The 14,292-nt window shown below is 36.2% G+C and overlaps 1 protein-coding gene across 1 annotated transcript in view; it reads right to left on the bottom strand.

The window, feature by feature from the left end:
• The window catches only part of LOC108975743, a 27,016-nt gene that overhangs the window by 3,875 nt on the left and 8,849 nt on the right, over positions 1–14,292 (bottom strand). Inside the window, exon 3 of the mRNA XM_018944446.1 lies at positions 13,787–13,909. Coding sequence (XP_018799991.1) covers positions 13,787–13,909 — 123 coding nt within the window. The remainder of the gene's footprint in view (positions 1–13,786; positions 13,910–14,292) is intronic.

Here is a 14,292-nt window from a genome sequence, read left to right as displayed (position 1 = left end):
CTGACATGAACTATGCTGACATTTCAAGGCAAGCCCAAAAAGACAGACACAGTGCATACGGATTTTAGTCACCTCTTACGACAGGCATGCCTTACCGGGTATATTCGGTTTCCCCCCCAACCTGGAGGGGTCCCCCCTACCTGTTGGACAGTGTTATCAGAGGGTTCTGATCTACAAATAAAACTACTGAAATAATTCTTACATTTTGAAATTCTTTGATAATTATTACATTTTGCTGTCTTAGGATCTAAAATTAGTTTACCATGCTTATGTGCTAAAGGGTATACATTATATGATCTACATTTAGTTTCGAGTATTGGATATTTGTAAATTGTAATTATAGTTTGTTCTAAGTAACAAATATGGATGTCAGAATATTCCAATATATTAATAAGGGAAAGATCCAACTCCTCAGGGTTTATTCATTTAAATTAAGTGTGCCAGAGTAAAAATTGTTATTTTTCGCAAAATTAATAGTGTTTGTAATTGTTTGCAATTCATTATAAATTTCTGCTGTAATTAAATTCTCATTTATGGCTTTAGGATCGAGTGTTTCAGGTATTCTCTCGAACTGCGAATTAATGCTTTTTTGTTTATTATTATTTTCTATTAGCATATTAATTGACGTTTTGATTTCTATAAGATCGTCATGATCTGGTGTACCAGTTATAAATTTTAGCGCAGAACCAAGAAAGTTAATTGATCTTATAGGTCTGTAAATATTTGGCATGAGTTGATTTTTTAAAGTTTCAATTTTATTTACTAATATTTTTGTTTCAGGCTGGTTTTCTAAATTATATGAAGATTTCATTATCTCTCGTAAGGTGCAAGTATGTTGGACAAATTTGAAATGTGATATAAAAACGAACTATTCTGGTAAATGTAAACCGGGTCAGTTTCAACAAGCACATATTTTTTGTTTTTTAAATCAATTATGTTGTCGCATAATGCGAAAGTGTAATAAAAACAAATTATTCTGTACATGCCTGTACTCTCATGTTATCTTTGTGACACGTCCCCTATTTGTCGTTACAGTCCTTCCGTTGTTGTGAATGCGAATGAATTAAGCATCCACCCACTTTACCCGAAAAAACTGAGGCACSCTACTAAGACAGCTTAATTCACCAAAGCTGATGACACTACATCACACCACAATTGAGAACATCACCACACCCAGCAAGCGGTCACCACACGACGCTCATTGCACGTCAATTTTCGAATACAAAGATTCGCGCTTTCAATATTCGTCCTCGACTGCAACGTATCGATCCTACGCGGCACCACGTCAATATCTCTTGCTATCACTCGGTTTGGGAACTACATATATCCATTCCGCTCCGTACAATTTCAAGCATAACTTTGTATTTAATACTTGCGATAAATAAACCTTAAATTAAAATTATTGTACATTTTAAATAAAGCATTTTTATTTAACGATTGTGAAAGTGGGCGGTACTTCCTTTTGCAAAGTTAGGCAGCAATTATTCAGTTGTCTTCTTTAACAATTTGTTATGCGTATTTTTTCATGTTTTTATTTCGCCTTTGCGTCTTCACAAATATGACGTCACCTGGTCTATAATGCAGCTGCTGTCGATTACGATGCTGATAATGTAAGACTCGCTCCTGATTTTCTTGTAGACGTTCGTGGATATCAGGACACCCCTTTTGATTGAAGAACATGTCCTCAGATTTCTCGTTGGTTACCGAATGGATCGTTTTATTGTATTGCCGAACGGCTTCAAATATCTGTTCTTCTGGTACTAAATTGTGCTGGTCTGCCAACAATTTCGCGAGTTCAATTATTGTGCTGTGCGTACGCTCTACTTGTCCGTTTGTAGTAGAATGAAACGCTGGCGTTTTGGTGTGAGCTATTTGTAACCTTTTGTAAATTTGTTGTGCACACGTGAACCCCTCGATCACAAACGATGCAATGGGCCGTGTTTTGACGACTCTCGTGCTTCGGCATCTTTTTTTTGCAAACCGTGCAAAAATCGAAATCCTCTTCGATGTCGGTTTCGGTCGGAGACGGGCTTCTCTTCCGTGGCGTCTTCGATTTGCCACGGCCTTATTGCTTCTTAGCTGCTGGTTCATCGGCTGCCTTCGTHAATTTTTGCCGCTTTTTTTCGGCCTTGGGCAACAACAATTTTCTTTGTTTGGGATAGTACCGCGGCATAATGACTAAAAAAAATTTTTCGGAGCACGAAACTATCAGGAAATGTTGAAACACTATTGTGTTGTTGAAATTCTGCACGAAAAATCACTTACACACGTCAAATATATGAAGCTAGCATGTCAAATGTAAAAAACTATGGCCCGACATTTCCCGTAATAAGTGCCCCGAGATTCCCCAAACGCTCATATTTGCAAAATGGCGGTGGATAATGAACACAATGTAAATTCGTGCAAAATTTCTTTTGTGTGTCGAAGGCTAAAGGCTCADCYAATATTATAAACATATTTACCTGGATGAATTTATTGGAAAATGTGAAAAAAAATCAAATGTATACAGTGTTCAAAAAAAACTTTCGGAGTGTCGAATTTCTTTTTGTTGTCGCAGAGAGGTTATAACACGTGTWCACAGCTCGAGTGCTATATAGAAACTGAGCTTAGTATGAGACGAGCCGAGGACAGTTGGTTGCAGCTGTCAACCTATACTAGGGGAAAAAATATCGCGCTGGCCCGGGATTCCCCATGTGCCCAACATTCCCCACCTTCCCCTACATGTATATATCTTTTCTTGAAGGTATTTGTCTTAAGTGGCAAAATTTTGTGTATTGGTCAGTTGAGTTAATGTATATGTTATCGCCCATATGGAATAAATCTAAGTGTATGTATTCCCCTATTTTGTTTGGTGCTGGTGCTGCACCAATAGGTTGTTTGTTTGGTCGGCGTTCGTATTTGTTTGTGAGACAGATTTCACAGTCTTGTACTTCTTTTTTACAGGCGTCTCGTATGTTTGGCCAGTAATATTTTAACGAAATTTCCTGTGCGTTATTTTTGTAATTTCTGTGTGCACGTCTATGTGTGTCATTTATGATTTGTTTTTGTTTTTCGATTTCGGTTATGTCTTCAACCGTTTTATGAGTTAGAACAATAGACACAGTGGGAAATGCACACTCATTTTCAAGGAAAAATAATATTTGTTCATCTATTTGTAGAGCGTTTACGACTTGTGGTTTGATTACATTTTTTAATCTGTCCAATAGCTCAGTTTTAGTGTTAAAAAAAATTGAATGTCAACTGTTAGAAAAGATATTTTGGGATGATACTTGGGTGGGGTTTGCGTCTGATAGTTTTATAATAATTTTATTTTTAAAGCAATTTAATGGTTGCTTTACACGTTTAATTTTTTCTATAGCAGAGCTTTCTGCTGAATGTTGGAAACTATTAGAATTAGATGTGTTATTAATTTGTTGGCGGGAAAGTGCATCAGCAACAACATTCTGCTGACCAGGTTTGTAAGTGATTTTAGCGCCGTATTCTTCGATGAAATTTCTCCATCTTTTTAATTTTGTATTTGGGTATTAAAGATTGATGATCGGTGTATATAGTTAAATCTGCTATGCCATACAAGTAATATCGAAGCTTTTGTAAGGCCCACACAATTGCGAGTAACTCTTTTTCGTTTGTAGAGTAATTCTGTTCGGTTTGGCTAAGTGTTCGTGAAATAAATGATATGGGTTTTTTATTTTGCGATAATACGGCTCCTACCGCGTAATTACTAGCGTCTGTGGTTAATTCGAAAGATTTGTTAAAATTTGGTTGGAAAAGTTCAACATGAGCTTGAATTCTTCTTTTATTCGACTTAATGCTGCTATTGCAGGTTCATCTAATGCAATTTTAATTTTTGCGCTTTGAGTCTTTGATATGCCACCGTTTTCTCCTCTGAGAAACATAGTAAGTGGTTTGACAATGGCTGCAAAATTTTTTATGAATTTTTTGTAATAACTTGCAAGACCTAAAAAGGTTCTGAGTTCTTTTAGTGAAGTAGGCGTGGGAAAATCTTTTATGGTTTGTATTTTTACTGGATCAACAGTAATTTTATTAAATTTAATTATGTGTCCCAAATACTCTACGGAATCTTTAAAGAAGTGTGATTTCTCATTGGAAATCTTCATGTTGGCTTGATGAAGTGCATTTACAATTATACGTATGTGCTCGATATGCTCTTCAGGAGAATAAGAGTAAATGAAAACATCGTCTATATAGACATAGGCAAATTTTCCAATATATGGTCTTAAGATGTCATCAACACCTTTCAAAAATTGACGGAGCATTTTTCAGTCCGAAAGGCATACGAAGAAATTCATATTTGGCTCCATTTATGCTGAAAGCTGATTTTTTTCTATCAGATTCTTTAATAAGAATTTGATGAAATCCAGATTCTAAATCTAAAGTTGTAAATAATTTTATTTTACCAAGATTCTGTATGGTCTTGCCTACATCAGGTATGGGATATCTATCTGTAATAATTTTAGCATTTAGCTTTTGAAAGTCTACAACCGTTCTGCGTTTAGGTTTCCCTCTTTCATCGGTACCTTTTTTAGCAACTGTCCAAATGGGTGAATTGTATGGACTTTTATTAGGTTGGATTATTTCATTTTCTAAAAGTTTATTTGTTTCTTTGTTAATAAAATCATTATCAGATATAGGGTACGGATATTGTTTTGTCCAAATAGAATCGTCAGTTTTCGTCCTAATTGTGGCTGTACTGTAGTAGTAAATGGTAATATTGAGTTAGTACCTTCATTTTGTTGCATTATTTTTTTAATTTCAGATCTATATTCTTCATTGCTTACTTTATAATTTAATTTTTGCAAAGTATCACTTTCTTTCTTGGCCCTATATTTATAACTGAGCTTGTACTCGAAAAGATTAATCTCTGCTTTTAGTGTTCTAAGTCCCTGTTGACCTGGAAGCATATCAAATTCTTCTAATGCATCAGTTTCAAACAATGTAAACAAATTATTTAATACTGATAAAAATTTCTTTTTTTTAATTTTGTTATTGAGAAACCATGAAGGCTTTTCACTTTAATAGGTTTAATTGGAATAGACTCACCAAGATTACATTTAGTACTTATATAATTATTTGTTGTTCCGGTGTCGATAAGAATATTTACATCTTTGCCTGAATCCCTGCAGTGGCGTTGCAGACACGGCAATTCATTCACTCGCCTAAAAAAACAGAGCCTGTCTTGTACTCATCGTCGCTTTGTTGTGGGGCAAGAGAGTCTAGTTCTTCTTCATATGTTTGGTTTACACGTTGTAACTTCTGTAGTGTGACGTAGTGCGTGATGAAGGATTTTGGTGCCTCTTCTGTGAGTCTCCCCGAAATGGGTTGTTTGGAGATTATCCTTGCATTTGGCGGTCATAGTTATTTTGTATAGGTGCGGCGCTGAAGTTGGTGGGTCTTCTGTATTGGCGTGAGGAATCTACGTCCATTGGTTGGCACTGCTGCGGTGGTGCACTTTGGGTATATTGCACTTGTACGTTTGGCTTGTATCTTCGCTGGTCATTGTGGTAACTTCTGTTTGGTTGATGCTGCATGTTGCTGTATTGTCTCTGGTTGTTGTACTGTCTGTGATTGTTGTACTATCTCTGGTTGTTGTACTGCATAGCATCAAATTGGCAATTCACGTTGTCATGGCTTATAGTGCAAGCGATAGCGTAGGCGGTTTCTAAGTCCTTTGGATTGTTGCTGTAGAGGGTGCCGCTGGTATACTTGCTATTCAAGCCAAGTATGAATGTTCTGATTGCTTCTTGAGTCGCGTATTGTTGCATTTTTGGAGATTCATCGGAGCTGTCCATCTCGATTTTAGTTAGGGCAAGATTCAATGCCTTGCTGACTTCACAATGAAATTCTGATAGCGTAAATTTTCCTTGTATTATTTTTTTCATCTCATCCAGTAACACGTATAAAGGCCTCTGGTCTGCATAAGTGTAGTATAATCGATTTATTATCGAGTAAAAATTGAACTTTGTATTGTGGTTAATTAATATATCGGCTGCCTCTCCTTGAATTTTTGAATGTAGTATCGAGAGTGCAGTCTAATATGTTGGGGTTCTGGCATATTCTTTTATGTTCTCCATGTGCGTCCACGCACGTTTCCTCCAGGATATGTACTAATTTCTGTTGCCTGTGAAGCCTAGTAACGACTTGAAGACATCTAGGTTGATCTGCGCTTCGTAGGCGATATTTGGCTTGCAATCATCGAGCTGTTCGATAGTCCTTATATTCGATTGCAGACCATGTTCTAGGGTAGCCACCTTTTCTGGGTTTTCTGTTAGAGATGCAGTTAAAGTCGCAATTTGAGCTTTGAGGCTTGCTATTTCCAGCGCAGACATCTTTGGGTTGGCGTTGAGTAAAGGACGATTCAAATTAAAAACTTCTGTCTCTTTTTATGAGATTCCAGGTTGATGATCTTTCGTCTAAGATTTGTCAGTGCTGCTTCCAATTTTTCAGGAACTTTTGAGATCCGCTTTTTTAGAACGTTGTTTTTATGTTATATTTTGTGGTTGCCGCACTGGATAGTTTCAGGATCTGCCGTCTGTCCGCTTTTTCAGAACCTTGTGTGTGGAAGTCCTACTTCCCGTGGAATTTGCTTTAAATTTTATTTTATACGTTACCGCAGGAAAAAAATGGCTTTAAGACCGGTTGAGCCCCCAGTTAATATCGTTTCCACGATATGAGTTTAAGAAAACAATTTTATTTCTACGCCGAAATGCGTGTCTTTATTGATATTCTTAAGAACTAATTTTAATATAAGATCTTACAGCTACTTATACTAGTCGAATGCGGCTGCTGCTATCTGCTTGAAACTTCTTTGTTGTAAATCAATATCCGTTATTTTGCTATCACTTGTTTGTTATACAAGTAGAAGAGATGTGGAGGTGGTTATCGCAGAGGATTATTCCATTGCCAGATGTTTGTTGTTTATATGTTGAGTATGCATTTCTAGATAATGCATGTTTGGTTGGTATTGTAATATTTCTATTGTTCGACTGATAGTGCATGTCAATCATCGGTTTACATAGTTCGTTTGAGATGTATATTAAAAGATAAGATGTATGTGAGTGTGTGTGTGACCCGGAGCGAGGCTATGTCGTTAACTAGCGCAAAACTCCCGGAATTTGTCTTTGAATCTTGTACTTTAAACCAACAACATCGATAATTTTGGCAACGGTCGTAGTTACGATAATTTGGCCAATGCCCGAACATTGGTGATCCGTTTATCTTTCATAAATTAATAAACAGCAGATTAAATTGATATCAAACCACCGGAAGTATCAACCGGAATTGACCTATTTTCAATTCTTAGCGAATACGATATAAAATGTCTTCGGCAAAGTAATTTTTGTCCGTATCCCATAATTGACGCGGATTTGAAAGCTGGTATGTCGGCTGATTCATTTGCCTTCGAAGTAGCTATCGCATCGCCTATCGTTCGATTCCAGTGATTACCAGTTTCCAGGCATGCTTCTCAAGTAGCACACACCTTACCACTCACAGTACGCAATGAAGTTGAACAGCGAACATTAGTCAATAGTAACCGAAGGTAGAAGCACTCATCGTTTATCGGATAGATTGTGGAAATTCGTCCTAATGCATTATTGGGTAACTTGGTGGCTTTCTGCGTAACTATTTCTTCAACATTGCATTCCATATCAACGTATTCTATCGATTTGACCAAATTGCAATACTCAACATTGATATGAGTTTTGAATGTGAATTAGACAATATAGTACGATCCATGTATTGTCAACTTTGATTACTGAATATTTTGTCATTGTTGTCTGGTGAGCGACGCCGATATCCACTCTATCCATCATTTCTCGTGTTTCGGAAAGAAGAGCACCTTAATAGTGTTTCGTGCATTTTTTGTCAGACATGCAAAATTAAGTGGGATTGTGATGTCCGCAAGGTCCATGAACCTTATTGGTTTTAATTACCTCGTATAATACTGGATCTTTCTCTGCATCATAAATGAAATGACTTCATCAATTTGCGTGCGGCAAACCTCTGTTTTGTAACTCAGTGGAGTACATCCAGCATCTAACAGCACCAAATACATATGTGTACCATACGTTCCTTCAAGATAAAGTCCATCAAACGCCGTAAGCGTTGTTTGAAATGTCGTGCTGTGACATCGTGATGATCGCTTGCTGATTGACCGCGATCCATAATTTCGCACGTATATCATCGCATCCTTGGAGTACTCATTTATGTGCCTTGGACTGCCATAAGATGATGGCAAAAAGAACGCTGACTGATATTAGCGCCACCACGATCGTAACAAATTTTAATATGTAATTGATCACTTTGTGTAAAACACACATAATGTTTTCACTGAATAATTTTCAATAACTTTTGTTTTTTTGAAAAGCCAGAATAAAGAAAGCAAATAACAAGTTTGAATGATTTAAATAATTAAAGCCAAAACAAAAAAAATTTCAAGACAAATTTTGTATGAAGAAAAGTAACTTTTTGGAATATTCCAATTTTTCGACTTTTCCACACGAAAAGCATACGGTTTTTGTTATTTCTAAACCTTCCCCGATTCACAGCGAGCAACCCCCGAAAATGTCATCAAGATTGGTTCAGTCGTTCTCGAGCCGTTCGTGCGCCGTTACTAACAAACAAACATTCATTCGTTTGTATGGGAAAAAGAAAAGGGATGTTTTTAGGGGTTTTCCGGCAATCATTCGATTTTTTTTTTGCCATAAAAAGCATCTTTGAGCCTCAGCGAACATTTAGAAAAAAGAATTGGCCAAATTGGTCCAGGCGTTGTTGAGTTATGCGCTTAGCAATATATTTGCGATTCATTTTTATTTATAAGATATTAAAATACAATTATCTTCATATGTATATTAAAACACATTTACACAAATAACAAAATAATCAAACATTTTAAAATATAACAATACTAATGAGAAACGACTGACGTGCTGTTGTTTACAATATGATCAAAGATGCATTCTATATGCGCTCGGAGTGTACCTATGAGAGCTGCCCCGCCACGGTGTTGAAATCGTGCTTGGGTGGGCAAAGAAGATATTTTTGGCACAACTGTCGGGAAATCCCACCCCCCTGAGGAAACATTCTCAAAAGATTTGAGGCTGATCGACTTTGCTGGGGCGCGAAAAATCGAAAAAGTTGTAATAAACGGAAGACACGTCGTTCCTTACCTTAACTCGGAGCACTATCTTACTCTCTGTACAGAAAACAGCCTAAGTCAACAGACACAAGGAGATTCGACGTCGAGAAGCTGCTATTACAACAGACGAACGATTTTCTATTCGACTTGCACTCCTGCCCTCTGAGAGCACACGTCATCAACTCGGTATAAGGAAACTGTGGGACGGATTACCTACATACTTCGCAATGTTACAATCGATCACAAAAAGTGTGGGATATATGTTAAGATATCTTCTTGTATTTTTTTCCAGCTGTCCTTAATTGCCCTTTTCAGTTCTAAAACACTCCTAAATTTGCGACCATTTGTATAAACGTCTCTTGCCAGAATACCCCAAAGGTTCTCGATGGGATTTAGGTCTGGACTGCGTGCAGTCTATTTCATCAATTCTATATTTTTGTCTACAAACCAGTGAACAGAATGTCGCGAGACGTGGATAGCTGCGTTATTTTTTTTTTTCTTTTTCTGGACACGACAATTTGTGAAGCGGTAAGCTTTTGTTTTGTTGCGAGGTCCTTCATTTGACCTTTTCGCCGCTCTGTAATTTTTTTGTTACCTTTGGTCTTTTTCTTCTGACTATAATTCTTGCCCAATCTTAAGTAATTTCTAATAACTTTCTCGGATCTCTGAATTTTTAAAGCAATCTGAACATTACTCATGCCGTTTTCTTTATGTGCCGTTATAACGGCTTTCTCTTCACTTGACAAGTAGGGTCCTTTCGGCATGGCTTTAAATGGTATAAAAAAAACGTAGTAACTTAAATGAACCCAATAAATCTATATAAATCTATGCAGTGTCAGTTGTAATATTTTTTCTAAAAAAATACAAATTAGCTCTTTATTTCTTTGTAAAATGACTTTTACCACCTTTTCGGCTAAACGAAATGCGCACTGAAATTGACACTGATTACCTCTTTCCACTAAAAAGTTTTCAAGAATGATATACATATGTAGACTAATAACATTGAAAAAATAAATGGTTACGAAAGAAAAATGCAAAATATTCGCAGAAAGCGCAAAGTACCGTAGCAATTTTCAGAATAACGTTAAATAATACGAAGAACTAGCCATTCGGCTAAACGAAATGCGCTCACTGTACTTCGAAACGTTACAATCGATCACAAAACGTGTGGGATGGCATAGGCATCGAGAGTTGAAGAGGGAGCAGACGTTATATTGTCATATTCACTAACTTGAAATTTCTGAGTTCGATATCTCCGGAAAGCTAATACGGGTGTTTAAGCTGACGTTGAGCAATACCAAAAGCTCCTTCAGGATTGGGGAGAACCTCTTCGAGCCGTTCGATACCAAACCCCCTTCCGTGCGATTTTTTCAGCTCAAGACTCCAGCTGTTGAACTAAATACAGATTTTGCCGTCTTTTATAAGGTAGTACAGCTACAGCGTACGCCGATGATATTAATATTATTGACCTCAACACCTGCGCAGTTGGTACTAAGTTATCCAGAATGGACAAGACGAAATATCTGCTGATCCTACAGTCCAGCAGTTATCTGTACGTTTAAAAACCGTCCAAAGGGTGTATTTCACCACAGAAACGGCTGAACAAGTGGCAACACCTACATAAAACCACTTTGCGAGCTTTCATTGAGCTCTGTAGTGAAGATGAATTTGCAAAGCCACTTTTACATTACGAATTCCCCCCAATACCACATATGGGCTATTAATAAATTTAAAAGAAGAAAGTAAAACTGAGAGAGTTGTTTGTCTTCATACTTTTATTTTGTCTACTTTCGGAACCATTAAAATTATGGGAAAATTTCAAAGACGATTTGTGGCAAGTATTATACATATATAGACTACAGCAAAAAAATGAAAACTGCACCTTACCATATAGTGAAGATATTTACGACGCTGATTTGATACATATAGAAAATAATTTATTACAACTAAACGATAAAAACTTAAGCGATTTTGGACTACGTCCTTCAGTTCGTACAGAAAACAGAGCTACAAAAACTGTAATAAAAATACTTTGACCGTTTTTGTCAATGAAAATCTGCCAAAGTTATTTCCAGATCAAAGATATTCTTTTGAAATTATAGTAGATAACGTGAATAATAACCGCGGACAGCTATTAAACGCCTTAGAGACTACTCTGCTCTCATAGGCGGGATCACTTTTGTATTTGTAGGAGAGTTCCGATATCATGAAAATATAAAATTACGGCTGAATGTGAGACCTTATCTTCATGGAATCACTGATGGTAATTTTCCACAGCAATTGCTTTATCTTAAGGACGGAATTTCTCCCACTCCAAATTTAAACAGTAATTGTAATAGTTTTTGGATTTGTGAATGAGTCTCTAGGCCAAATTGTTAATATTTTAGAAAATTTTAGTTAGAAATTGCAGAAATGATAGTGTCAACGAAAAAAAAACAATCTAATTATGCAAAAAATTATCGGGCAAATAAAAAAATACAAATGGATAGACACCGTGATTGGAATTCCAATTATGCTTTTATGGAGTATAAGCCTTCCAAACATGTGCAACGGGACGAGGTTGGTCATTAAGGAAATGAAGGACAATTTAACTGTAACAACCATTATCACTGGCCCAGCAACTGGTCAACTATCTCGTATGCCGAGGATTCCGATGATGTCAAGTGATCTGCCAATCCCATTTAAACGGCTCTAATCTCTGGTGTAAACATATTTGGCTCTAACTATAAAGAAGTTCCTAGGCCAAACTTTCGAATTAGTAGGGATTAACGGTACGGAGGTCCTGAAAATCAATTTATCTTTTACAGGGAAGCTCTGTCTCAATAATTAATTTTTCAGGAGCAGAGAAAGTTAAATAGAGGGTTTATCCGGAAAGTAATAGAACTAATTTTCTTCTGCACCGACTGTACTGCGGAGAGTGCGCGCACCGATGAATTCGATAGAGGGTATTCCTAGCTTAAAAAACGAGCAGTTTATTAGTTGTCTCCGAACACCTGGAGAGTCAGGACAAACATTTTCGCTCGACGTGGGAGTGGTGCAAGCCGAAAATGCAGCGTTCGTTAGAGCAGTAGTACGCGATTAAATTCTGTGTGAAATTCGGTAAATCTGTGACAGAGACGTTTGACATGATTAAGCAGGCTTGCCCAAATGTTGCTTTAGCAAGAAGTGGTGTGTTTCGATTTCACTAGGCCTTTTTGGCTCAATGTCACTTATGTGCGCAAAGTTTTGAACTCAAACTGTCGACTAAGTATTACTTTAATTGTAACGGAGCGCAAGGTGTGCGCGAAGATGGTCTCAAAAGTGCTCACTGACATCAAAAACTGCGGCGAATGGAAGTGCCAATTTGAAGGTGTGTGAACGTTACCCTCAATTTTTGAATAACGTATTCACAGTATACATAGGAATAACGTCGATGAAAGGCAAACATTTTGAGACGACAGAGGGGATCCAAGCAGCATACACTTTGGCTCTCAAGGCTATTACGGAGAATGTCTTCCGATGCGTGGAAATCGCGCTGGCTGCGCTGCATTGCAGAAGGAGCCTACTTTGAAAGTTTTTAAAGATTTGTAACGATTGATTCAATAATTTTTTTTTCAATGGACTTAGTCCAATTACTCTAAGGACAAACCCTCCACTATCCGCTAACAATAGACGCGTTATATATCTTATTATAAATTCAATTATATTTTTTAGATTGGGACTGGCATCATATCTTTATTGCACTTTTAAGGTTGGTATCCAGCTTTCAAGTAATTGCTTAAGAAAAAAATACATAATTTCTTCAATGCTGGTTACGCATTGTGATTGATCCATAATAGAAGAGCAAGAAAGAACAAACAAAGAAAATAAACTTTGTGCGTATTATGTATGCATGTATATGTGTAGTAACATAAATATTTGCATTGCGATTTAGGGAATGTTGTTGATAATTGGAAAGTTTTATACAACATTTCAAAATGAAATATACTTCATAATAATGAATTTAACTAATTTAGGATAAATTTAACGATTACTTTGAAGTTCCTTCAAGAAACAATTGTTGATTTGATGTTTCTTCGCAAAACCAGGTTTGTCATATTCGCATTTTATTGAAAAAATTTATAAAAAATTAGTACTAGATTTCTTTAGAGCTGCATACTAGCACAAGTAAATTTATCGCAACAAAGTTACTTGACCGTATCTTATGCGTTTATTTTGTATGAATTTTTTACATTTCTTGAGAGCTGGATACTAAGCTTTAACATGAAATGATCAAAAGTAGCGTACGCCAGTCGCTTGGTTCTAAAACAAATAATTTTCAACTCAATCGGTTCGGTCATTCTTATAAGAGTTATAAATAATAGGTTGTCAAAAAAGTCTTGCGGTATTTTTTATTTATTTATTTTTTATTTTTTAACGGTTTGATGGCTCATGCCCAGCTCTTGACCGATGCTACGGCTGCTAATATATACCATACATGTATATGTATTGCAAAACGAAATAGCGTTTCATGTAGGTATTTATAAGATAAAATAAATATGAGTGTCAGAAAAAATTAAAATATTAAGAAATCAAAATTATTATAATCTGCAAAAAACCTTAATCTCGTGTATTATTTAAAATATTCAAAACAAACAAATAAATATTTACCTTTGAGCTATAAGCAGGTCTCTCTTTACATTTCCACAATAAAACTGATTTAATTTCAGAAGCTACTATATCAGAATCTTCGTTCAGACTTAAAGACTTAAGCTCTGATGTTCCAACTAGATCCTATATAGAAAAAATTGGTTTAGGTAATTAATTAGTTTTAATATACATATACATATACATTTCGTCACCTGAAATGCAAAATAACGTAAAGAAATTCGAAATTGAGTGTCTTATTGATTACGCTTCACTACTTCAAATTACATATGTTCAACATTTTCAGGTTCTGCTGTCAGATATAAACCAATTTTAACCAATATTAAAATTTTGTTTCACTCATGTTCCATTTTATTTCGTGTTTCATTCATGCCACGAAAATGTTGTTACGTTATTTTGCATTTCAGGTGACGATATATCGGGTGATTTTTTTGAGGTTAGGATTTTCATGCATTAGTATTTGACAGATCACGTGGGATATCAGACATGGTGTCAAAGAGAAAGATGCT

The sequence above is a fragment of the Bactrocera latifrons genome, unplaced genomic scaffold (assembly GCF_001853355.1).
Source record: "Bactrocera latifrons isolate USDA-ARS-PBARC rearing strain unplaced genomic scaffold, ASM185335v1 scaffold_693, whole genome shotgun sequence".
Lineage (NCBI taxonomy): Eukaryota > Metazoa > Arthropoda > Insecta > Diptera > Tephritidae > Bactrocera > Bactrocera latifrons.
The sequence above is the reverse complement of the archived record's forward strand: the minus strand, read 5'-3'. Positions and strand labels throughout refer to the sequence as shown.